The following is a 25,913-nucleotide window of genomic DNA, read 5'->3' on the forward strand; positions in this document are numbered from 1 at the left end:
CTTGGCAACCGTGACAGCTGTGTTTACTTTTGAGGATTTCGATTGTGCATGCTGGTGCGACAGGGTCACACTTGGTTACGCTAGCGTAGCATATTTAGTGGATCTAGGTTACACTAGAGCCACTAAATAAACTACGCTTTACTAGTGTCTGTAGGTTATACTAGGCCACAGTCATTCTTGCTTGATTGATTGTAGGATTTTAACGCGCCGACGCAACGCAGGAGATGAGGCGCGCCGTAGTGGAGGATTCCGGATTAATTTTGACCACCTGGGGATCTTTAACGTGCGCCTAAATCTCGCACACACGGGCGTTTTTGCTTTTCGTCTCCATCAGAAAAGCGGCCGCCATGGCCGGGAATCGAACCCGCGTCCTCGTGCTCAGCAGCGCAACGCCTTAGCCACTGGGCCACCGCGGCGGGTCACAGTCGTTTTTTCGCAGAGGGAAGCAAAGCAGTCGTTTTCCACCGTCCGGCCTGTTGAAACAGCCCGGTACAGAGCGGCACGGCATCGCTACTCTGCTAGAGGCTTAAAAAACTCACTCTCCGAAAATGCGGATTTATCGATGAACGCGCGCCCGCGGCAACCCAGAGGCACCAAAATATCAGAGCCCATGGGTCGTCCGGGGTAAACAAATGTCACATGATGCGGTTCGACCAATGGCCGCTGTCGCCGGCATTCAAACAATGAAAGAAAAGAGTGCCCACACTCTGAAACTTGATCTAGTGGCTCTAGGTTCGACAAGCTCTAAGACCCTCGTTTCTCACCCAGCCTCGTCTCACGTGTATATAAATTGCATCCTAACGCGTCCAACTCGCACCACAATTATACCAACCATTCAGTACAGCACCTGAACTGGGTATGGCAACCACCAGACGTACCCCTTTTCTCGTATCCTGCATCACTCATTTGGAGGGCTTGCTGGCCACTGCAGTTTGGCTTGTAACGACCTGAGGGAGAACAAGCTATCGGCGAGATAATGGAAAAAACCGGGCTATCCCCACTAACATGAAACCTGGGGAGGAGCGAAGCATGTATTGTATGAGTGCATTCTTTGCGCCTTGGAGTTTTTACCCATGGAGATGAAATCGTTGGGGGGCAGAGGTATGCAGCTTTGCTCTAAAAGTCTCGTGTCTCTGAAGCAAGAAGCGTTCTATCGCGAGGCGTTGGAAAACGAGCGTCCTGGTGTTTTAGTACCGTGAATACAAGACACGACGACGACGACAAGAGACGCCGATATCCCGAGCCCTTAAGGGGCTTCGCCCCTAAAACAGCGCGGAGGAGATGAGGACAAAGACAACACTAGACACAGACGAGGGCTGAGCTAACTTTTTTTCTTCCCCCCAAACCAGGAGCAACCACCCCGCCAGGCTTGTCCCCCACAATCTTGGCCCGATGACACACCACATAATCGAAATAGACGACATCTTGTCTGCGCAGTGACAACGTTTGATCGAAGCCATAGGGTTTCTTAGTAAGTACCGTATTTACTCGCGTAATGATCGCACTTTTTTTCCCGAAAATATGATGCAAAGTTAGGGGTGGGATCATTACGCGAGGTAAATTTTTCGGGAAAAAGTTTCAGCGCAGAAAATGCAAGTTGCAGGTCAGAATGTTTACGATAAGTCTCATGAACATAATAACCATAACAAATAAAAACATAATAAAAACTCAACTGACCACCGAATGACCACCGAGTGATATCCCTTGTTAATTCTAATTACGGAAAGCAAACGTCACACTCCGCTGCTGTTTCATTCTGGAATTCTTTACCACCAACTGTCAAATCCGCTACGCAATTGTCTTCTTTTAAAAGATCTGTTAAAAAGTTCCTTTTCACGTAACAACAATATTCAGCACACAAGCGTATTGCTCTGTATTTTGCGTCCTGTTATTATCATAAGTGCTACTATGATTTGCATTGTTCCAATTCTTTCCCCGCGCTTGCCCAAACCGTGTTAACTGTATGGTCCCCCCACTTCCCTTTTTTTGGATCCTTTCCTTTCATTTTTGTTGTCTTGCTGTTTTTTTTTCTTTTGTTGTCAATTACCCGACTGTTGATTTTTTTTTTTGTGTTCTTGCTTTGTATCATTTTTTATCGTTCATCCCGGCCGATGAACTTTGTTTATTTGTTTGTTTAGCTGAAATTCACTGAACGTCTGTACCCTTGCAACGTTTTTTTTTGTATATGTTATTGGCGTTTTCTTTATCAATTTTTAGTCATTTTTGTATAAATTACATTTAAAGAGTGTTTTATTTCTTGCATTCACCTCTGCTGCTACCCTGCATATTGACTGCATTCGTTGCATTTACTTATCGAGGGTCCCGTCGCAGTCCCTGGACTTTGGGACCCTTGTCTGCAAAACGTAACCCCATGTATTCTTTTGTTGAAATAATAAACTTCATTTGATTTGATTTTATTTGATTTGATGCACAATACAGTGTTTTCATTACGGAACGCGCCGGAATTACGGAATTACGGAACGCGCCGGAACGAGTTTGCTGCGAGGTGAGAACAGGTCGACAAATAAGCGGCTGCTGCTGTCACAGTGTGGGACATCAAGACACGGCTGCCGACGCAGCAAGCCGAACGCGTTTTTTTATGTTTTGTGCATTTAGTGAGAGTTTCTTCCGCACGCTTCCGAACTCATGCACGCTTGCCGATATCGCTAATATCATCAAGTCTGCGGCAATAACGTAGCCATGTCCGCTTTGAAAGAGGAGGAAACTAACGTAAGCAGGACCATCGTCGTCTAGACTTGGCACACAACGACATATGGCTGCGGCAAGTTCAGGGTACTGTCATTGCGCGGGAAATAAAGAAAGTCATATTTTGACGACAAACTTCAGGGGTGCGATCATTACGCGAGCGCGATCATTATGCGAGTAAATACGGTATACTAGAGAGGAAACTGCGCCTGATAATCCACGTCGTCATGGTGGTTTAAGGGAAGACGACCGCTTTTTGCTTGGGCCTGGCATGAAAATTGGATTCTTAAGTGGTTTTTTGGATTTGCTTTCTTCACTATGCATTAACACGTCTACGAGCTACGAGGAAGCCGAAATCTTCCCTGTTCTATGGATGCGGTGTTCGGTAAAACAGCAGGCAGTGCGTGACCATACCTGACGTTGGTCATGCCGCAGTCGAAGCGCGTATGACTGCGGGTAATATGCCACCTCGAAATTTGTATCTGACGAAAAAAAGAAACAAAACGTACTTCGACGAAGACAAGATACGACAGATATGGGTGCCTGTATCCCTCCTATCTTGTCGTCCACGACTGTTTAACACCGCGTCTTCTTTTTTCTTGTGACGGTCGGTGAACCTGTTCACCACGAAGGCGACGTTTTTATAGGCACGGTCAAAAATCTTTCCAAACTCCTCAAACAACTTATTATTTAAAATAATGGTAAAACTAATAAAATAAGAGTCTCTAATGAGTTTCCCTCCAAATATTAACATTGCTCGCAACTACCACCTTGGCCTGTAAAATAGCAGGCACAACCGTTCCGGCAAAAATATGCTTTAGTTCCTTTTTCCTTAGGTTTAAGACAGCCTGCTTTATTTCCCACTTACATAATTGCACACTATTCTTCGCGTTTTTGTTGCACTTTGTTTAAATTTGTGGTCACTAAAACGTTTCTATCAAAGCTAATGACGACACTAAGGCGAGCGCGCGATGTAATGGCGGCCCATGACGACACAGACGGCCTTGATGTGAGCCGCATAAACGCTTGCGCTAGATTCCTCTCTTGTGTACATTGTAAGAAACTCTATGGTCGAAGCCAACTGTCGAGGTGTACAGTAATCATTCTTAAAAGAAAGAGTTTAGTATAAAGCTTTGGTTTGAATTTGAGCTTAATTTTACGCAATATACTGTACTCGCAAATACGAGATTCTAAGCTCCACTGCTGAAGCACTAAACAAACCGATCAAAGGGAGTGCTTAGTGGGACCTAGGAAACCTGTCTAGGAAACGTTATTTGGGATTGGAATCTGAGAGGACCGGGGAATGAGGTATCTGCCGATCGATGTCCAGAAAGCGGACCCACATCTTCTCTGAAGCGATTCACGCTCCACCTGCCTTTGTAATTAATTACTCGCTTGGCTGATCATCTCACGAGACGCTGGCGCTACTCAACAGACGACAATGCTCATGTTGGGGCCCTTAACGGTTTCGACATTGCAGTTGAGTTGTGCTTTTGTCTGTACCAAATATGCGTCTTCATTTTTAGTTGCTTGTCGTAAAAAATGTTCTTGTTGTCAGCAGCATAATTATTAAACCCGTATATTTTCCAAGCTCACCTTTTTTCATTAAGGATCCTTCTCTCTCCCCCCCCCCCCCTCTCTCTCTCTGCAAGCTGACCCTCGTGTGGTGTTTTCCGCAGGTATTTTAGAATCAGGTAAAATTCGTCATTACTTGTTCATTTCGTATTGTCTTTTTCTGGCAAGCATATAGTCAAGAAAAATTTCGGTCATTTTCCCGCTTTGCCAAACATTTGCTACGTGCGACTTCGCTCCCATCTTTCTTTACGTTCCTCGTTCATGTCGGTCGCTCAAGCGTCTTCTCGAAGAACTGGGAAAATGACATTTTCCTTCTCCAAACCTCGCTTGGCTGCTTGATAGCACGCATAACTTCCCCGCACTGACCAAGAGAGAAAGCCAAGCGCGGTAAAGCCCTTAAGAGAAGCCAACGCCCCCAGAAGGGCAATCAAGCTAGCAGTAAGGGCGTCCTGTTCCCACGTCAGCACAGAGCACAAGCAAGCTGATCTAAATGCCACGCAGTCACTAACTATAAACATTCCTTCCTGTGGCGTGAGAGGTGTCAACAATGTATTTATGACTATGTGGCGAAGTTGCGTTTTCCATGAACTCAAAGCAATTTATTTACGACAAAAGTTATTTTCTTGTGTGTGTTAATGCCAAAGCAATGTACTAACCCCACGAGTAAAAAACAATCAAAGCAGAAGGCAAGACAGCGACCAGGCCCAAAGAAACTACATCCTTCATCACATTGCGGAGGCCGTCTTCAGGTTTACCTAGCCGGGCCGCGATGTTTACATTGCTCTTGAAGACGTTCCTTTCTGACGTGTTTGGGTTTCCTGGTCAGTGCCTCGGATTGTTGCGACCACTTGGTATTTCTCCGGCTTTTGTCCCCGTAGAAAGAGCGTTGCACCGTCGAGCGTCCATAAACACAAGGAGAACGAGGACTCCATTTAGGCGCTGTAATCGAAATGTAAAAAGCGATCAAGAACGGTGTACTCCCCGCACTTTTAGCAGTGATGTTGAGAGATCCATTTAAGAGTTTGCAGCTGTGTAATAGGTACAACAATCAGATTCCATGTGATCCAGCAGTTCTTCCTAAGCGTCCCGCCAGGAGGTTGCACTACATTTCGAAAGTGAGAATTGCGGTTTCGCGGTGAACATGTCCAATAAAATCGGGAGCTGTCCCTGCACCAAGAGCAAATTTTTGACGCTATACTGTCACGTATCCACAAGCAGGTGAACGATCTTTTAATTTGTGACATCGGAGCCAAGGCGACGGCGACGACGAACGAGTGCTACCCGGGACGCATCATCATCAGTGTTTTTGCTCTGGCAGCTCGTGTGCTTTTCGGTCAAGAGCGTTCTCCGCCGCTTCTTGTATTAGCTTCTTCTCGTAAAGCTCAGAAGCACCCGCAAACGCGCATTTGTTGTACGCGACAACTGTCCCAGATCCACTACACTTGCTTTTTTTCATTGCTGAGTTCCCGTTTTGCTGCTTCCAGTTTGGCCGCGGGGCTGCGGGCTGTTCATCTCTTATAAGTGATGGGAGTGGAAAGGTTACTATATGTGTAAGTCTTAGGAATGTACAGTAACTATCACATATTAAAGGGAATACTCGTGGAGGAGTCAACACGGCTCAAATTACGAGGAATGTGGACTCACAATAACAGGGTATCCAGGCTGGGCTCACCTGTTGTCCGTAGTCCACATCGAATGAAGGTAGGTAGGAAGAAAAAAAAAAGAAAAGAAAGGCAGGATAGCATACCAGACTATGGTCTAGTATGCTATCCTACACGTGGGAAATGGGAAATGGATACCTGAATACATCGACTTTTTATTGCTATAGTATGCCATTTGGCTTAATTTAGGGAGTCGTAAAGATACAAGTTCGCACCAGCTTCCCGGAGGAAGTCTAGAAGAGGGCGGTGATGGGGCTCCCACAGCCATCGCTGGAGATCGGGGGTCTCCCAGGACGGAGGCCTGTGCCGCGAAGGTGTCGTGAACTCGCTGCAGTCTGTGATCACGTGCCCTCTTATGGCCGTGCCCTCTGAATCTGCGAAGGGCACGTCCATGACAAGGGGTTAGTGTCAGCGCCTCCTGCAGAAGCCGTACAGAAGATGATCTTAATGAGGACTGATGGACGGATAGGAAACAGAAATTTTTGAAGAATTCGACGAAGGAAAGAAATAAGAAAATTAGGCGGGCGGGGGGGATATTTGTTTGTAATTATGCAGAATAGGGCTATCTCGAAATCTGCTGGAGAGACTTTTGTCGTGCTGGAACCTAGGCTGGCCGATGAGGGGGGTTGTTGCCGCCGTCATGGTGGTGGTTGTGGCGGTGATGATGGCGATGACGATGGTGATGATTTCAGGACAGCGAGCTTGAAATTTTTATTCAGACACTGTCGGCAAGGTTGTTGAACGAAGCTGCAAGAGCGTGTCGCCATTGCAACGCACCTTAGAAACTTCTAGCATTCCTGTTGATTTCATCATCGCGAATATCCAGCCATCTGAACGTAAAATTGAAGATAGAGAATATCGGGAAAACTGAAGACCAGGAGGCTCACATTGTTGCGTTTACAGCAAATAGCCTACGCTTATTGAATTACTCTCGCCCGTTCTCGCAATAGGCCATTACACATTCCTCTGAGTTTCGCTTCCCCTATCTTTAATTGCACGTCCTCGCGTTCCTGGTAGCGCGAGGCTGCCGGCCGGGCTATCTCAGCAGCTGATGGCACCAAGAAACAGTACTGTTCTCACAATATCCGAGGCCAACGTGTTTTTATACTGGCAGATTTGGTTAAAATTGAATGACTCTTCAAGGCTGTTCGGAGAAACGTCTTTGTTAAGCATGGGGATGAATATGAGTAAAGGGTCGATAAAACTATATTTTAACTGTTTTTATTACTTCGGAAGCGGCGATATTTAATAAAAATAGACAAAAATAAACGTTGCCATAATTTATCACCAAAATATTGTTTTATACGACGTGCGGTTAGCAGATGGTTTCGTTGATACGGAGAAAAAAACCCGTCGTCGCCTTAACTTTTTGGCTGCATTGCTTCCTAAGTGAATTATAATAAAATTATTAAAAGAGCTCTGATTATGAAGGAATACATGAGAAGAAAATGAGACACTCGGATCCTCTGCTTCTATTGTCTTCATTCATTTTAACCATGTTGTCAAGTGTCTCCACACCACCCATCTTTTAACACGAAAGTGTTTTATTCCGGGATTCACGAAGATTTCACTTACGTCATATTCGTCACGGAAGTGACGCCAGTACTACGAATCAAGCGGCCTGTAAGGGGTGCACTCCTGTACACGGGGTCTTCTTGCGGGGAAGCAACCTTTAGTACTAATGAGCAGGTTATACTTAGGGTTGTTCGTTTTCGGGTTTTATATCTTAACACGAAAGTGTTTTATGCCGGGATACACCAAGATTTCACTGACGTCATATCCGTCACGGAAATGACGCCAGTACATCTTTGCCGAAGCGACCCGCCAGCAGGACGTCGTTCGCCAAGCGCCCCCACAAGACAGTTGCGGATCTGCAAACCACGCTCAGCTGCGGATTTCGCTGCACGTTTCACTTTCGCGTTCTACGGATTCCTAAGACAGAGGCATCAACCACAGTTTTTTTTTTTTACTGAAAGTTCAAGCACCGCGCTGTTCTAAGTGTCTTCCCCAAACATATTTTCATATAGGGAGAGTGACGCAAGGTTTAATCGATGTTCAGCACTTTAACACATTTTCATGGTCCGATATATGCAAAAATGGAATGAAAAATGCGCGGTAAACACGACATATAAAATTAACAAACACTGGCTTCAGCATAACTTCACGCTTTCTTCCCACACGTAGTCAGGTCAGAAATGACCTTCTGCGATGTTGCGTGTGTCTTGACTGACCATACGAAAGAAGAAAAACTCCCACACTACAGGAAAGGTTAAACACTTCAAATTGTTCAATTTATTATCTCTTTGCTTCATCAACAGCTACAAGAGACGACACAACGAAGGCTCCAGGGCAGGAAAGCCGTCAACGAAACAACGAAGTCCCGTCAATAGGTTAGGGATCAGTGCGATGCCGCCCCATTTCAGGGAGGCATGCTGGGTCGTGGTACTTGTAACGGGTGACTGTGTGATACAGTAACCGATCTCTTTGGAGGCTAGCTGACAGCGAAGCGCTACTGATGAGGAGAACACACGTGGAATGGTTCCTTTTTTATGGCTTCCAGCACTGACACTCGACAAGTGGCGGTTTAGAAGGGTGTTGACAAAATATTATATCGACGTCCCGTGATGCCGCACCCCGTTCGTGTTGGTGCTGATGAAAATGGTGTTGCTAAAATGTTTGCACCATTGCTAGTGATGAATGTCGCCGCAATGTTCGTGTGGACGCATTATGATTGCCACCCAACCAGCAGGCGGGCAAGATAATCCAGTGAACATTGTTTATACACGTTGGAAACTGTCACGCGTCGCTGGCTGAGGTGACACGTGCGCCGAGTGTCATCGTCCCAAGAGTGGCTGTAGAAAGAATGTCGCCGGTGGTAAACCGACATTAAAAATGCAGGCAAGAAATGCGATATCATTTCTGGCATTTCTGGGGCGATGATAATTGGCCCGAGGCGGCTCGCAACTGATGCCTACCACCGCCCCTGCTCCCAGCCCCAACTATCTTATCTACTGCTATTCTTGTTCCCTCCCCTTCAATCCAATGACAGTTACTCCAACCTGCGCAACCACGTGTTGGCTCTTCCCTCCGATATCCGCTTTAGTTGCAGTCTTCCTTTAACGTACCAACCCCGCCTCGCCAAAGAGAACGCTTTGGTAGATTATCATCATTTCGAGAGGCATAGCTGATGTCAGTCGACAAGCCTAAACAATGTCAGCGTGCGGTGGTGAGAATTATGTCCGTATATCCAGTCACGTGGCTAGTGTAAGACGATGGAGAGGTTTCCTTCTCCTGATCGCACCCCTAGAGTTCTCAGCGCATGCGCACCGCATCATTTGAAAGAACAGTGTTTGAATTTTTAACGCAACCGGCCAAACCACTACCGCTCACTGACTATCCAGAGCCATTGTTAATCCTCCCGTATGGACGAAAGTACGGCCAAACAAGGGAATACTAACTCACATTTAATATTGATTCTGTCTGGTCAGTAAGAGGTAGCAGCATGGCCGGTTGGATTAAAATACAAGACTGCTCTCTCAGGTGATGCGGGGCGCATGCGCAGAGAACTGTAGGGGTGAGATCAGATGCAATAAACCTTTCCCATTGGGAGGTGGCGGTGATCCTGCTCGGGTATCGCCTCCTGTATTTTTTTCAATGCCAAACGCATCAGCCCCGAGCGGCCAACCAAGCCCTCCTTTTCTATTCCTGAACGCGTACCCCAACTGCTAGCCGTCCCAGTGCTTTAGTCACGTGACCGGTTAATCCAAGGGCGACGTGGGGTGGACAGCGGCAACGTCGGTAAAAACGTGCTCAGCCGCGGCGCCAAGTTTTTCATCGCTAGCCAGAGCACCCCCACTTCGGCGGTCTCGAGCATCGGTCGTCTTGGAAATCAGGCACAAGGCACTCTCTCACTCAGATACGGTTCGGGACATGGCCGGGGATCCCGGTTAAAATTGGGACCACACCTTGCGACATGTGGCTTAACAGGCGTCCCCGTCTTTGCCATTGTAAAGCGGGCGATGCGTTTGGCATTGAAAAAATACACGAGAGGATGCTGGGGGTTTCGCTATTATCCCTTTCTTTTGGCCTGGCGTTGCATCCGTCTTTCTTATTTCCACTTCTTCGACCAATTTTTTTTATAATAACATCTCCGCCTGTTTTGTAATGCGCCCCCTAGACGCCGAAGCTGTCACTCCGCAGGCTTACCGGAAGCGATACATTCCTAATTCGTTAAACTTCAGACATCCCCCCCCCCCCCCCCCCCACCCCATCAGCTTTGCGTCATACCCGTTCATTTTCAGAACGTGTCGGAAACTTACACATGGTGCCGTATACTTTGCGTCTACAGCCCGATATGGATTGAGTTTTTAACGAAGACTGTGGTTCGAAATTATGAAAGAGAAATAAATGAGTGTGTATTTTTTTTTTGTAGTTCATCCGATGTCATGTGGGGTGCATGGGTTGCCTATTCCCGCTGTTCCGCAAAGATGACGCCACGAATATTGTGAAATTATGCTGTTCTATAAATTCTAATCATTTGAAATCCCAGGACTCTTCTTTTAAAAAATGCTATCGCACAAACCAAATACCACCTCACCAGTCGGCACTGCAGCTTTAAAAAAAAGTGTCTAAACTAGGAAGTGACCTATTTCTTTAGGACAGACGTGTATGTATACGTATATAAGAACTGAATAATCTTGACCACTGTGACTTTGTTCACTATGCGACGATATTGTAACTTACGGCGTGCTTAAAACAAGGTTTGTGAAATCGAGGTAGAAATGGGGTCCATCGATAGGTGTTTTTTTCTCGCAACGTCTTTTTTTCTCGCTGTGAGCCTACTGCTCTAAGTTTCGCAGGATGGCATGCAGTCTTCGGCAGGAATTCGTCGGCAGGGGTCCTGGATACCCTGTCTTTCGAGGAAGGCGAATAAGGCACGACGTGTCCATCTTCGTTTCTTTGTTGTTCGCTTGCTTTGTTGTTCACCACCTGGCTGTCACTTCCCGACAATGATAACCTTGACGTCTTGGCTGATGGTCGTAGACGGTAAAGTAGACGCTGTGACGTTTCTCCCTTGCACGGTGGCTTTTCTAGCGGCGGAATGGGCTGCAGACGGAAACAGAAAAGGAGATATTACTGGCGTAACGCAGGATAAAATATCTTTTAAAAAAAGTGGCTCCAATCCACGCTTATAAGGTGGTTGGACTGCGAAGCTGTAAAAGACACCACAACAATTACCCATGCGGCGTCAGTTGAATTCACACACATGGCTCTACAAAAAGTGAAACCAGAGGCTCTGCCAGCGGTTACTTGGGATTCGCCGGGGCGGCGTCTCGAACGCAGAAGCGTCGACAGACATAAAACGAGGAGGGGCGTCTTTCGTAGGGGGAGAAGGAGGGCGGCACGCGCGGGTATGGCGTCGTTTCTCTCACTACCTCCCCTCACTCTTGTTTCGTGTGCCACCTCCAAACAGCGCCCTCCCTATCCACAGACGCTGTATTCAAAGCACCGTCTGTCTCCCCGTTTCCCCGTGTGGGCGTAGCTGAGTCGGCAGAACGACGGGCAATCGCTTCGCTTCTATTAGTGGCCAGGTTCGAGCCCTGGTGGTGCCAGTGGATTGTTTGTGTAGCCTGGGTGTAGCCAGTAGCCAGTAGGGGCCGGGGATGTTTCTTTGTGTAGCCAATAATAGCCTGAGAGTTTTCTGCTGACGCGGACACGAAAATATCCTTGGCTGGTCAGGGGTATACTGCATCGCAGGGAAAATCAGAAATAAATGAAAAGAAAAAACGCGATATTGGAGATTGACTGAAACCGGCAAGTACTTGTCGATGGTGTCAGGCAAAACAGTTACAATAAAGTAAATGCACAAATTCATAAGATTCACCAAACGAGTTCGGAAGATAACATCGTCAATGGAGAAGGAAGTCCCCCAGCCTGATAGATGGACTCACAAAATAGCGCTGTTTTCCCCACGCTGCCCAACTAGTAGAAACACTCAGGTAGTCTTTTAACGTAATAAACCACCGTGACGGTTTCACCACTTGCATTCTTGATCTACGTTTCTCTAGGAACGCACTGGATTCCTAGAGAAGACGAAAAGGTGGCTATTTATTTATTTATTTATTTATTTATTTATTTATTTATTTATTTATTTATTTATTTATTTATTTATTTATTTATTTATTTATTTATTTATTTATTTATTTATTTATTTATTTATTTATTTATTTATTTATTTATTTATTTATTTATTTATTTATTTAAGGTGCCTTCACGGCTACAGGGTCATTACTGAGGGGAGTGGTACATTAGCATAAAAAAAGATTACACAAAACCGGTACCATATGACAGTGCAAGTGCAAGTGATACAGTGAACAGATGACCCATAAAAAAGAGTTGCAAGATGGAGTACTGTAGTTAAATGTATACCACATCGGGCATAAACTTTTACGAAGACAGACATAAAGAATGAAATATGTAACTCAGCTGATAGAATACAGATCATTACAACTTCTTCAGAATTCTTTCAAGTTTATTAGCACCTGTGATACTGGTGAATGAGCCCACTCTGATGGTATGTGCTGAATAAACTAATTAGAATATGCAGAAGTGCAGCAACGCGGAATGGCAACCTTGCGTGAACAATCAATGTGTCGTGAAGTGCAAGTCGGAGCGCTTAGAAGTGTATTATTTTAGTTCTGCCTTCTGGTGATAAATTTTAAAGCATAGGCAAAGACGTGCAACTTAGCGGTGCAAAGCAAGATGGGGTAGTGATAATGCATTTTTAAATTTTTAATGGCGGTGACACAAAATAGACGGTTACAATTAGCAGAAATAAAGCAAGCTGCGTGGTTTTGAACAGCCTTAAGAGCTTCTGTTAGTTATTTAGTGTGTGGGTCCGAAATTGGTGCCGCATAGGACGCTACTAAGGAAGTGTAAAGAAGCAGCTTCAGTTATTTAGTGTGTGGGTCCGAAATTGGTGCCGCATAGGACGCTACTAAGGAAGTGTAAAGAAGCAGCTCTACGTATGGCGTTGCAGCTTTGCAATTTCGTTTCAAATAACCTAAAATGTGGTTACCAATGTACGTTACATGTTAGGTACAGGCAAGATAAGAAGTTGAGAGCACACTAAGATATTTGTAGCAGGTCAGGCCCGGTAGTGTGGTACTGTTAATGTTATAAGTGGGAGCAACCGACGCAGCTAGACTGGAAAATCGCATAACTTTGCATTTTATTGGGTTAAGACTGATTGTCCAAAGAATACAGCAATCAAAGATGTCGTCAAGATCAGCCAGTAGTAGAGCGGTATGATTAGTTGCTTTGGCTTTTCGCTTAAGTGCCTAGTCATCAGCCAAAAGTTTAATTGGCGACGTAATAGCATTTGGTAAGAAATCGTAAATTCCTCGGGACACTAAATTTTAAGGCAATAAGGCTGCTTGTTTCGGCTCAATAGCACGCAATACTGAGAGATTGTGGAGGCTTTTCGCATGCTTAATTTATCTCTTTCTAGTTCCCAAACGTGGCAGGTAACGCAAAGCGCTACGTGCCGCTTTATCGGTCACGCGGAGCTGATGTAACAGGACATAGTTTCACAGGATGCAGTTACAACTTAGGAGGATACAATTATTTTAAGGAGCTGTTCGGCAACAAATTGTTTGTGTTTTTTCATGTATCTCTCCGACTGTGCCAGCGCCACCCTATATACAGAAAGGCTTGGGAGTGCATAGTTAGTGTTTTAACATCTGACACGAAAATGTAGAACAGGCGGCATAACACATGAATTGCGCCTCACCTCGCCTGTTCGCGTGTAATTCCGCCTGTTATACGTTTTCGTGTCAGGCAGCGCACTCCTGCACTTCAAGATTTCAAAAAACTCCATATACTTTATGTCGTTGTGAATAAACACGTGGTTGATTACTTGCGCTCGTGTAGTATTTTGCTCTTACCTACATGAGCAGAGCTTTGGACTAAAGACCCCGACTACGAACAGACTCGCTTCAGCCGTAAGTAAAACTTTCCTACTTCCCTCCCTCCCTCCCTCCCTCCCTCCCTCCCCCATGATCTCTATTTCTCTGTCGTTCTCTCTTGCTCTTTCTCTCTCTCCCTATCCCTCTCCCGTGCCTGTCTGTCTGTCCGTCCGTCCACCCGCCCGATCGTCTGTCTGTCTGTCTGTCTGTCTGTCTGTCTGTCTGTCTGTCTGTCTGTCTGTCTGTCTGTCTGTCTGTCTGTCTGTCTGTCTGTCTGTCTGTCTGTCTGTCTGTCTGTCTGTCTGTCTGTCTGCGGTTTTTGTGCGCCCAGCATTTCACAATGAACCTTCCTCGTCCGGCGGCACGTACCGTCAGATGGTCCACTTATAGACGCTCTCGCTGACCACCTCGGCTACAGGCAGCGGTGGTCGCTCAGCGCCCCGTTGGTCGACGGGGGCAGGCTCTTCCGGCTCCTCCTCGTCTTCTTCCTCGTCTCCCTCGACGGGGCTGGGCCTCGGAGAGACGAGGTAGACGTGAGACAGCGTCTCGCCGCTGCCCGTGGCGCCCAGGCTCTGGTGCAGGGTGTCGGCAGGACCGTTGGCCCGAGCTTGGCTCTCCTCTTTGATTGGCGTCAGCCGGCACGAACTCAGCGCTGCGCAAAAATTAAAGGAGAAATGTATAGCTGAAGTTGCCAGAACGCTGCAGTTTCAGTGCCTGAACGCTGTATCAAAGTGACTTGCCTTGACAAAATAAAACATGCACAAAAGTGTTCGTAGTTTGTTCAAGCAACACGCAGAGCATCTGGGGAAACATCGCCCATTGAAGTGCACGCCGTCAGTTGATGTAGTTGGCGAAATTGCATGCTTGATTCCACGGCGCAGCCGACAAAAAAAATTCAACTCTATTCCGCCCTGCAAATGTGGATGACTAGCGGAGTTGTAATGTCATTGCCACTAATAGGAAGAAAACGGCTTTGTGGTACACGTACTGATGGTGATACTAACAACTGCAGACGCATTCTTAAATAATGCCAAATCGATGCACATACGATAAGTTGGGCCCAATCGGTGTAGCATCGCAAACCAAATGTCTCAAACACATAACGCGTTAACGACTCCTTTTTTTGATCTGGCACATCCCTTTCAAATCACCGACTACGACTACAAGGGTAGTGTCATCGCATCTAATTCACGACTCGAGTACAGTCCGGTGACCCGAAAGCACTCCTTGAGGGTTCTGAATGCGAAAGAAATAATGTACGATTGAGCGCCTGCGACGCTTCGCTTCCACCCCTCGTTTTCGAGGGGTGGTCTCCTACTCGTTGCGCCGCTGTTCGTCGTACCATTTCGCTTCTGACGAATTAAAGCGCGTGCTATGGAACGCCTCGCTGTTTAAGACTTGTGGCTCCTGGAAAGTTTCTATGTGAGGACAGGGAAAAATGTTTGGAAGCAGCGTAAAATGGCTTTGCCGTAAAAATATACATCATGAGATAGGCGCGAGTTTCTTGTCGTGTCATGCAAAAGTCGGCAGGCCCTTTAAGCAAGTCTTCTGCAAGCCGTTTTTCAATAAAGCTTAGTGCCAGAATAAAACAATGGCTGCGACTTAGCTCCGCAAACCTTGGATATGCAAAGCAAGAGCTTGGCTTAGTCTCGTTAGGCCTTGGTTTCGCTTGGTCAACCCTTGATTTAGCTGTATTGCCAACCACGTCTCAAAGCCGTTCGGTTCCCTGCAACGCTCACAGAAGGAGGCCGGGCGAACGCGGCATTCATTCATGGCGAACGCACCGTTCCTCTTCGCCGGGCGCCAGACGAGTCGCGTTGCCCGAAACGACCCAGCGCCGCATGCATGGGAGGCTGCAGGAGTGGTTGGCTGCCTCGGCTGCAGCGGTGGTGGCGACCGCTGTCGGCGCCCGCAGTCGCGAACAGCGGGCCCGGCGAATCCCGCGATGCGCTTCGAGGGGTGTGTCGCCGGGGGTGTGTCTCCGGTCAAAAGGTCATTTGCGCATCCTCCACGAAATCGATGGACGGGAGTAGTAAAGCGTTGCTTTAAAATTTTCGGCCGATGAAGGAAGCTTCCTACCTTCATCCCGTTTTTCCTTTTGCTCCAATTAAATGTTAACCGCCACCCCCACACCCACCACCGAGCTCCTTCGTTCCTCCGTGAAACGCGTACGAACTGAAGCATTAAAGGCGAATGTTGAGTTATCTTGGTTTGCCGAGCGCTTGCGAATTGTCGTAACTGGCGGCAAAAATTATCTCAATTTAATTTGGGGCAGTCAGCGTACCGAAGACCCGCCGCGGTGGTTCAGTGGTAAAGGCGTTGGGCTGCTGACTCCATGGACGCGGGATTTTTATATTGTAGAGAGACGAAAAAGAAAAGACTTGGTCTTTTGAGACTTTATCGACACAGGAGAACTCTCTCGTTTCGGGTGGTGGTCTGAATTATTCCGTAGCCCTCCGCTATGGCGCGTCCAGAAGTTAAACCACGAAATTTAAATTGCAAAACCAAGCGTACGTGGGCAGCATGTGAAATCGCTGTAACGCTGTGTGAAGCTTCCCAAATTTTCCATTTTATAACGAGTAAATCTCTTAACTCCGGCAATCATGTATTTTTGTTCACATACGGCTAATAACGAATTTAATATTTATGGGCGCATTATTTTTGTTTTTATTTTTTCTTTTGGAACGTTTGTCCATAGCCGCATGAGGACGTCAGCTTAGATAGACCTTTGTGGTTTCATTTGTTTAGTTTCGCATTTTCCTGCTGTCTGGGCTTGTAATGTCGCATCGTAAGCATCGCTAGCAGTTTAGATCACGAGGGACTGCACATTAAGCAGTACTAGGCCTCATAATGCAATCAAACTGAGATATCCGTGCAGCGGAAAAGGGCCTTTTTAAAGAAATTAAGAATTGATTTCACAGGCTTTTCACTGTGTGCAGTCACTGGCCACAAAGTGATTGCATTTGCCTGTGCTCAATGAAAGGGCTCTTGTAACTCAATATTATTGTACATCAACATGATCCCAGCAAACCACTAACATCTCTGCGACGTCCCAAAAAGATCCGAACGTCTATGTCCCAGCAGTATCTCTATTAGACATCCGTATACAACGTGCAATATTTTAATGAAAATTTTTGGATGTTGAGATAACGTTGCTGGTACCTTAATGTCGGACGTTCTTTCAACTTTGCTAAAGACGTACTCTCGATGTTGCTGCTGCTTCATTTGGGGACGGTATTTAGACATATTTTGCTGACGTTGTTCAGATGTTGCTGGCATGTCCGTTTTTTACTTCGAACATGTCTATCGCAGTTACATTTATTTTAGCTATATCTGCTATACTTTATTTTCAAAGTCTCCGCAGGCGTACTGTATTGAATTTACCGAGGGGTTTTGTATGTGTTGTGTAAGGGTTTTGTGCAAGTATTGTAATCCACCACTATTGCTTTGAAGCTTTGACCTTCAAAACAGTAGCCCAATACCGAACCTCACGGAAAGAGGCAGGGACTTTGTGCAGAATTCGTTTACAAGCGACGTTGCCAACGAGCCTTGTAAGGGTGCTTTTTTTTTTTTTTTTTGGGGGGGGGGGGGTCATTGTAGTCAAATCTGAGCAAAATAAGAGAGGATGATGAACGAAGACGCAATTAGCACAACTTTACAAACTACTTGATTTAACCTTGATGTTACGTACCGACTGCAGCTTCATGAATTCAAAGTGTGAGCAAAGCAAATTTCGGGGCTGCCTTGATACTGAGGTTACCGTCAACTTGTAGGTTAAACGGCAAGGTACTCTGCCTTTTTTTGCCTTGAAAAAAATTTTGATGACACCCTTATTGCAAAAAAAAAACTAAAAAAATCCGTGAGGTTTTGCCAAGATTCGAACCATAGACTTTCAAAACACAACGCGAGCACCTAAGCTCCAATCCACTCGACCACGCCGGAAACCAATGCGTGGACCCAAGAATTTGGTACCCTAACAGAGGCTGCCAGCGAATATTGTCGGGTGATTCGTTTTGGTCGTATTTGACAAATTTAGGCAGTGCTAACGCTTGTTTCTTCCGCACCGATCTTGGAGGCGAGGTCAATTATGCTAATACTGCAAGTGATGTAACCATAGCTCCTTTATTTAAGCCAAGAAAAGCTATCGCGCTTCATCGTTCCCCCTATGCAAGCTACGGTAGCCGCGAATGAAATTGAATGCACCGCTAGATTTCTGGCATTGATAAACTTTGTTCGTTACGCACCGATCTTGCAGACAAGCCCATCATGCTAACACTACAAGCGATGTAGCCAGAGCTCCCGTATTTAACTCGCAAAAAGCTCTCCCAAACCCCCGATCTCCCCGATGAAAGCCAAGCTAGCCACGGAGGAATGCGCACTTTCGAACAGAAATAGCTTGTAATTTGCCTCAAGGCACCAAATTACCACACGTTAAAAAATGATTGTTTTCTGCGCACGTAATGACCCCAAACAAGGAGATGGACATATAATCCGGACGATGTCGCCTGCTTTCGGATGCTTTCTGGCGCTGCCTCGGCGCTTATATCTGGCGAACAGCATAGACATCGGCGTAGCTACATAGGAGCAGTGGGAGAGTGAACTTGCCAGCTCGGACCTAAGTAAGCAGCTTTGGCTCGCTGAAAGGGCGAAGACGGCAGGCCATCCTGGACTGAGGACCCCGCCCACTTCGAAGCTCGAGACTACCTGTTCAATAAAGTTTTTTCCTCCTCCTCCTCCGTGCATTTTGCCGACGCCGTCAACGCGGGGCGAAGTCGACGCGCGAAAGCGCGGAAAATACGCTGCAAGTGGTTGCGGCCTCAGGACAAACCGTAAAATTACGGCGCCCACAACCCCACGGCAGCTGTATTTCCACCGCAGACCCTGAAATTGCCTTAAATGCCGTAATCTAGATTGTCGGTACAATTACTGTTTTCTTTAAAAAATACCCACGCTCAAGCTCTTCTTGTATATAATTGGCAACTAATATCTGTATTTACCAATAACTTGGACATCTATTTCGCAACGCGTTTTATCAAGGTGGGTGTCTTTCAGGAACTAGTTTTTCCCTCGGACGAACACGAGACAGGAAGTCGCCGCGCGGCGAGTCCAATCGTCCGACAGTTGTATTAACTGCATTCCGTATCGATACGCGTGCTACAGGCCGGTGACGGCACGGGTGTGCACGCCTTCAACTTTCGTTATTTTGGTGATTTGACTACCATGGATTTATCTACCGGACGAAGAAATACTGCCAAGTAGTGGAGGTAAGTGAGTAATAGTGAACCTTGTTTTCTTGTCATATGTATTTAACGTAGTAGAGTTGCTCTCGAACTTCGGTACGCGTAAGCGGTTAGCCTTAACGATTTGAGGGACTCGCTTTGTGCGTTGCGGAGATTTGTCGGTAGACCTTTGTACCTGGCTGCTGCGCTTGTAAACAGAATCTATTCTCGCGCAATTTCTAGCCCTGTGTTTGGTGAAGTGTTTGTGTTTTGTCCTGTTTTGCTAGGCGAATGTTTTGATATGAAATGAAATAAGAAAAGCTGGAGAGTGTGAATATAAGTGCGTGTGCGAAAATAAGCGCCTGTGCGAATATAAGTGTGTATAGGTTACACGCACATCGTGTACTTTTAGCGTGATATTGGTTTTTGTTTCGTTTCTGCAGATGCCGTTTTTTTTTCGTCATAATAGTTCTCGGTTAAAAAACGTGCACAATAAATTGAATGACTGCCGTGCGTGTAGCATTAAAATAAAATAATAAATCGAGTGAATTGCGAGAGTACAGCATTAGATTAAAATGCTATCTGGATGCTTTTTTCCCGTTTCGATTGAGTGTTCAATCTTTTCGAACGCTCACTTTGGTGGTGAAATGTTGGAATGAACAACGTGTATGCAACCCGAATTTCTTTGTAACGTCAGAACTATACGCATGTCGTAACTGGTACATAGTATTAGCAGCGCTGGTTGTGCTTCGTACTTTTACTGCAGCATCGCAAACGTAAATTAACCTTTCAGAACCTAGTAAAAATATTCAAAAATGGCTGTTAAATTTCTGTAACTTATGGAATTTTCAGCTTAATGAATTTAGTGTGTAACACACGTTGGTGATCAGAGTAACACAGCATTTGGGATTTCGCAGGTTTAAGGCAGAGTATGATTCTGGTGTCTGGCCTGTCGTTTGCTAATAACTTACATGTTGCAGGCTGCTGACTAGTGCAACTTAGACTATGTGTGAATGTAATTGTGCTGTAAAAATGTATTGCACTAATTTGATGCTTCCTGCTGTACAACGTATACTTCAACTAAAAATGTAGGCCTAGCAGGACAAGCGAACATGACAACATGACGAGTCTTTCAGTGATGTGCTTTTTGAAGATTTAGTTATGCATATATACCAACTAGCCCACCTCGCCATTCTGCTGCACGAAGTACACGTCCATGGCAGTAACGCTGTCCGGGTTTGTGCATGTTTCCTTTTGCCACATTTTGTGGACATGGCTTCATCCGTGTATATATTGTCACTTCAATCCACCAAGCGGTTAGGATAGACACAGAAAAATATTTTGCAAGTTCAGATGGGAGCTGTAGCTGGGCTAAAATGTTCTCAGAGTCCCCATTCACGAAATATAGTTCTGATATATAGTGGTACCTCACAATAGCTGTCATAGTTAGTGTTAAGGTTGCCTTAGTAGTGCCAGTGCTGACATTAAATTATATCCACTGCGCTCTCTTCCTGTCCCTTAATGTTACACCCATCTTCTAGCGTTCTATTGCCTGCTAAGTCGTCCTTAATTTAACTTAGACCCTTTTAGTTAGCCTGGAAGTTTCTGCGCCGTAGGCGAGTACCGGTAGGATGCAGCTGTCATACACTGTCTTTTTCAGGGACAATGGTAGGCGGCCATTCTGTATTATACCAGTCTTAAAAAGCTGTATTAAGAACACAGATTTTCCTGTACCCATGCCTAGATTGATGAACTGGCTTACAAGGGAAATGCTACTGCAACAGTCTGCACAATGCGCCTGCTCAAGCTACTGTTGACGGTCAACTTGGCGCAGGACTTCTCCTGGTTTGGAAAACAGGGAACACGCTTTTTTCCACCTGCGAGTGCCATCCTGCATTGTGTGTAACTAGATATCTTCGTGTAGTTACAGACATCAAATTCTTTCACCAGACAATGTATTTGGCCCAGATTTTTATTGTCAGTCACATCCTGCGCAAATATCAGCTTTGTCGACAACCTGCGGCTTCTTAGTTTTTATTGCTAGAAGCGGTATTAAATTTCTTTCCGCCTTTGGACCATGAAATTTTCACTCACTTTCCAACCAATCCGGTCTGCAACTATTTTGGCAGTTTCTGGCACCACAACGAAGAACGTAAACTGTTCAAGAATCCCTACCATAACTGATGATGGAGGCATGCACCATTGAACCACCATTGAATCATTTCCGTGCTTCCATGCGTTTTTATTTTGTGTTATTGTTCTTTGAGCGTATCACTTGGTGTGAATCACGTAGTCATGTAAATCTGTCTTGTTATAACTAATATTCAATCATTTCCGTGTTCCCCGTTTTTTCGTTTGTTCCCAAATCATATCACTTTGTGTGAAATATTGAAATAGTGCAACTTTTTGTTTTCCTAACCAGAATTCAATAAGTTGTTTCTAAAGTTTTTTTTTGTTTTATTGTTGTCCTGTCATTTCACTATGTGTGAATCATTTCATCACGTAAATTTCTACTGCTCTTGTAACCGCCGTACACTCATTTCTTTATACACACCTTTTCTATAGATCATAACAATTTCCCTAGATGTTGGTTTGTTTAAAGTAGCTTAAATTTGTATGGCACTCACAACCACCACTCAACACCACTTCTGTGTTTCCTAGGGGCTTTTGTTTTATTGTTCCACAAACTTTTCACTACATGTGAACTATTCAGTGTCGTAAATTTCATGTGTTTTTATAACCACCATTCAATAATTTCTTTGTTTTCACACTTTTCTTGCGTTGTTTTTCACCCAATTATTTTAATGTGCGATATTTCAAGTTGCATAACTATCTTGTGCTTGTACCCTGGGTTTACATATTTGCTTTTCTTCCTATTTTTTGTCAACCTTTCTGCTGTAAGTGACTTATATATTGTCATGAATATGTGTACTATTCTTGTAATTGTACAATGTGTACCCTGTGGGCCAGAGCAGATAGGAATGAGGAATGAAAATTAAAGTGGTTGTGTTGCAAAAGTATATTTACATAATTTGGAAGTCAATATAAACTGTTTTACCTGAACTCTTTTGTGTTTTATGTGTACTTTGAAAGCGTTCTTACTACCCAGCTGCAGGTACTTACAGATAGGATGGGAGACTGTCATTTTAATTATTTTATTTTTTGAATTGTTTCTGTGATAGTTTATTTGCAGAAGCCTGTACAGCCGTGCTGTATGGTACAATTCGATGACGCTACTGTGGTTGCCTTAGTGTCCAGGGCGCTTGTGCTGATCAGGACTGGTTTGCTGTTACTTACTGCCTCTTGTTTTCGATGCGACATTTCTTGTTTAGAGCTGCGCTTCGTGTGCTTCTGCGAAAGTGTGTGGTCTGCTTGGCACTTCACATATGAGACTTCATGCAGTATGCAGCACTTCAAAAGTGGAAACACATTAATCTAGAAACCAGGTGACAAGTAACAGCAAACAGTGCTGAATAGCTAGTAAGACATGTATTTGAAGTATAAATGCCCACAACACGTAGGCAACCTTGGAAAGGGGGCTGGCCAAACTTCCAAATAATGTATAAAGAATGTAAATTTCAGGCATACAGGTTCATCTCAACAATATCATACTAACGTACACAAGTCATGAATATAAAAAACTAATGCTTGTGCCAAAGACAGAAAACCAATGTAGAACAGACATCTATAGACGTCTTGCATGCGTACCACTACAATATCCATAAGACGTACCACTAAGATAACGTCCCGTAAACAGCATATAAAAGTACCATGAGACGTCTATTGTACGTTATCCTTCGTGTGATTTGGGTGCGTTTTTTGCAGTTGTACCAACGTTGAATATATGTAACTCCGACCCCAACGGTACGTCTCCTGGACATCTGCAATGCCTTTTGCTGACGTCTCCGGGATATCTGCACGACGTAACGTGGTTTGCTGGGCGAGTTATGTCACTCCTCGACGCTCACAAAAGAATTCCATAGCCTGCATTCGATGTTGGGGCGCTGAATTTCTTCATCTGGGCGCCCTTTCGTTTCCTAATGATCCTCGGCCCTCCCCCCTCTCCCCTCCAATAATCTTCCGGTACTGAGTCGTTTGAAGACAGCTCTCAGGTACCGTCAATTCTTCGATCCCTCCATATTCTCGAAAAATAAACTTTCCAGCTTTGTCAAGGTATTTTCCCTGCCCAGAGTAGCTTAAACAGTGTCCGTTCCCTGACAACAACGAAATGCGCTATCGATAAAACCATCCCAGTTGTCGCAAATTATTAATGCATATAAATAATGTGTCCACATTTTATTTTGCGCAAGATTGTGCGTAGGCAACCAGAGGCAGATGTAAAAGGCACTTTGCCGTCACTACTTGTTTCTAACTTTCAGTGATGACGTCTATAAAATCTTTTAGAACCTCTGCCGCCTTTTGTCGGTACCAACGAGAAAAGGCCCCCCTTTCCTCAAGCTGATGACGTATCATACTGCTATTTTTACTGCATCTTCACATTTCAAAGAGCTGCTTCGGTACTACTTTGCAGAGCATAATGCCGCGAAAAAGAAAGGCGGGATAAAAAAGTCTAAGACGCTTTGCACGCTGAGAAGTGTCTGCGAGCGCATGGTCGATGCCATAAAGGTCTTTTGTGCGTGCCGATTGCGGAATTTTCGTTCGTTTTGTTTCTTAAGGTTGCACGAATAAAAAATTCCTGGTCAGCCACTTTTATGCCTTCATCTGCTCAAGCCAGCCAAAATTCCGCGGTGATATTCATACGAAGGCAGTCAACAACTCTTGCACAAAGATGCGCGGTAAGCTTTGATCAGAGCACTGAATGTCTTTATTTGTATTGTGCATTTTGTGTCTTGCCTTTGATCTGATATATAAAGAACCGGACGAAAAACTCCCCCCCCCCCTTTATTGATTTTCGAAAACGGCATGAAATCAATAATGTCGAGAGGCTGTGACCGGAAGGCACAAAAATCGGCAATCATCCTTTTGAAAACGGCGCAAGTAACCCGTCAGTAAACAGTATGGCTTTCGGGATGAAAATGATACACGTAGAGCTTTGACGCCAGATAGGTTGGTGACATCGAAACTGGCGGCGATTCGAATGCATTCAAAGCACAAGAAAAAATCGTAGGCTGTGTTCAATGACATCCCGGAAAGTAAATCGTTTTTTGGTGGTTCTAGGTGTCTAAAAGCGCGTCGGACGAAAGCTTTGGTTACTCATGCAAAAGAAAAGCATCTGAGGCAGAGTATTTTCAAGAACTATACAAAACTAAACTGTGATGGGTTTCGTCGATGTTATTGAGAATTTTCGTAAGCACGCGGATTGATTCCCATCCTTCATTTCAGATCATGCTACACAAGGCCCGCTCCGGCACAGCGGTCCCAACTGACATGTGCGACCGATGGACTTGCTACAGCCGCTTCTGCAGAACGAGATGTGACCCCACCGCGCCCATTCCCCCTCTTCCCTTTCCCGGCCCGCTGTGCAGTGCGGATCTATACGTCCCATCCTGTTAGTCTGCACCGGATTCTAAGAGGAACGCTGAGGTGCTTATCTCCTCTCAACACATCCAGTGAAAAGTGGATAACCCCTCTCTGGGATGTAAAAGAAACCTTGGGGAATATACATAAATTCGCCGGGCCAACCGGTCTAGTGAAGATGACCTTAATCCAGTGGTCCGTGTGCGGGGCGTGCACGCGTAAGGCTCCAACCCTATCCTCCAACTGGATTATTTCTCCTTCCCTTCCCCCCCTTCGTCACGCGAAGATTTCTACCTCTTCTCTCAAATAAATTCATTCAATCAATCAATCTTACAACTCCCACGAGTTTCTTAAAAGTGGTAAGTGTGGCCGGCAAAACGTACGGGCGGCCGCCACTGCTGTCACGTGCTTCGGTCGGCAGTGCTGTAATTGCAGACGCGTGCAAGCACGCACGCAAGTTCATTATTAGTGTTAGCATAGCTACACATACACCATTATTAGCGTCGGCGTGAACTTGGCAATCCCTGTAAAAATCGTAAACGAACCAAGGAGAATATATCGCACAAGTGGTTCAGTATGGGTAGTCAGTAAACAGCGGAACAAAAATAATCGTGACAATGCGAAGTTTCGAAAGTTCAATTTCTTTGACACCTAAGAGAGTTGAACGAGCGATAAAGTTTACGGGTGCGGTTCTGTGACTTCTACTGCTACTGAGTGGGTGGTAACAGACGCGGTGACTCTTAACGACAATCGAAACGGCAATTGAGAAGTCGAGATTGGAAGGGGAAGTTATCGCGCTGAACCCGCTGTTTAATAGCCCGAGACAGCTTAAAAATAGTTCTGACCCCGATTTCCGTCATCCCTTTCGAGCAACTGAATCGCGGCAAAATTCTCGATGAGTCTCAGATGCCACTTGGTTGCTAAAATTCCCACAGCTCACGGGAAGAAGGGAAAACTCGATCGGCGGCTGTGCTAGACCTGCTGCGTACATTACAATGGCAGGTGTACTTTGTTTGTAACGTCATTTGTCTTTGCGAATGACACGTCACTGGCAAGCAGGGCACGGGCAGCAATGAGGACGTTTGATGGCAGTGAGCATATTTGGTTGCATTGCATTTTCAGCTGTCACTGACTGGCTGCCAAATGAAGGTGCATAACTACACTTGTGCAAAACAAGCAGGGACACAGGGGAGAAAAACGCGGACACGCGCACAAATCATGAATCTTAAAGGGACACTGAAGTGAATTTGTCAAGCTCCCGTTTTTGCTTGCACTGCGTAGACTGGCTCAAATTAGCACACTTTTCA

The 25,913-nt window shown here is 45.4% G+C and overlaps 1 protein-coding gene across 1 annotated transcript in view; it reads right to left on the reverse strand.

Moving 5' to 3' along the window:
* Positions 1 to 10,197: 10,197 nt before the first annotated feature.
* LOC144174145 (uncharacterized) overlaps positions 10,198 to 25,913 on the reverse strand; it is a 332,399-nt gene continuing 316,683 nt past the window's right edge. The window contains exons 9-10 of the mRNA XM_077702638.1: positions 14,279 to 14,561; positions 10,198 to 11,048 (exon numbers count right to left, since the gene is read on the reverse strand). Coding sequence (XP_077558764.1) covers positions 14,281 to 14,561 — 281 coding nt within the window. The 3' untranslated portion in view covers positions 10,198 to 11,048; positions 14,279 to 14,280. The remainder of the gene's footprint in view (positions 11,049 to 14,278; positions 14,562 to 25,913) is intronic.

Source organism: Haemaphysalis longicornis, unplaced genomic scaffold, assembly GCF_048455015.1.
Source record: "Haemaphysalis longicornis isolate Haplotype H1 unplaced genomic scaffold, Haemaphysalis longicornis Haplotype H1 scaffold_3, whole genome shotgun sequence".
Taxonomy (NCBI): domain Eukaryota; kingdom Metazoa; phylum Arthropoda; class Arachnida; order Ixodida; family Ixodidae; genus Haemaphysalis; species Haemaphysalis longicornis.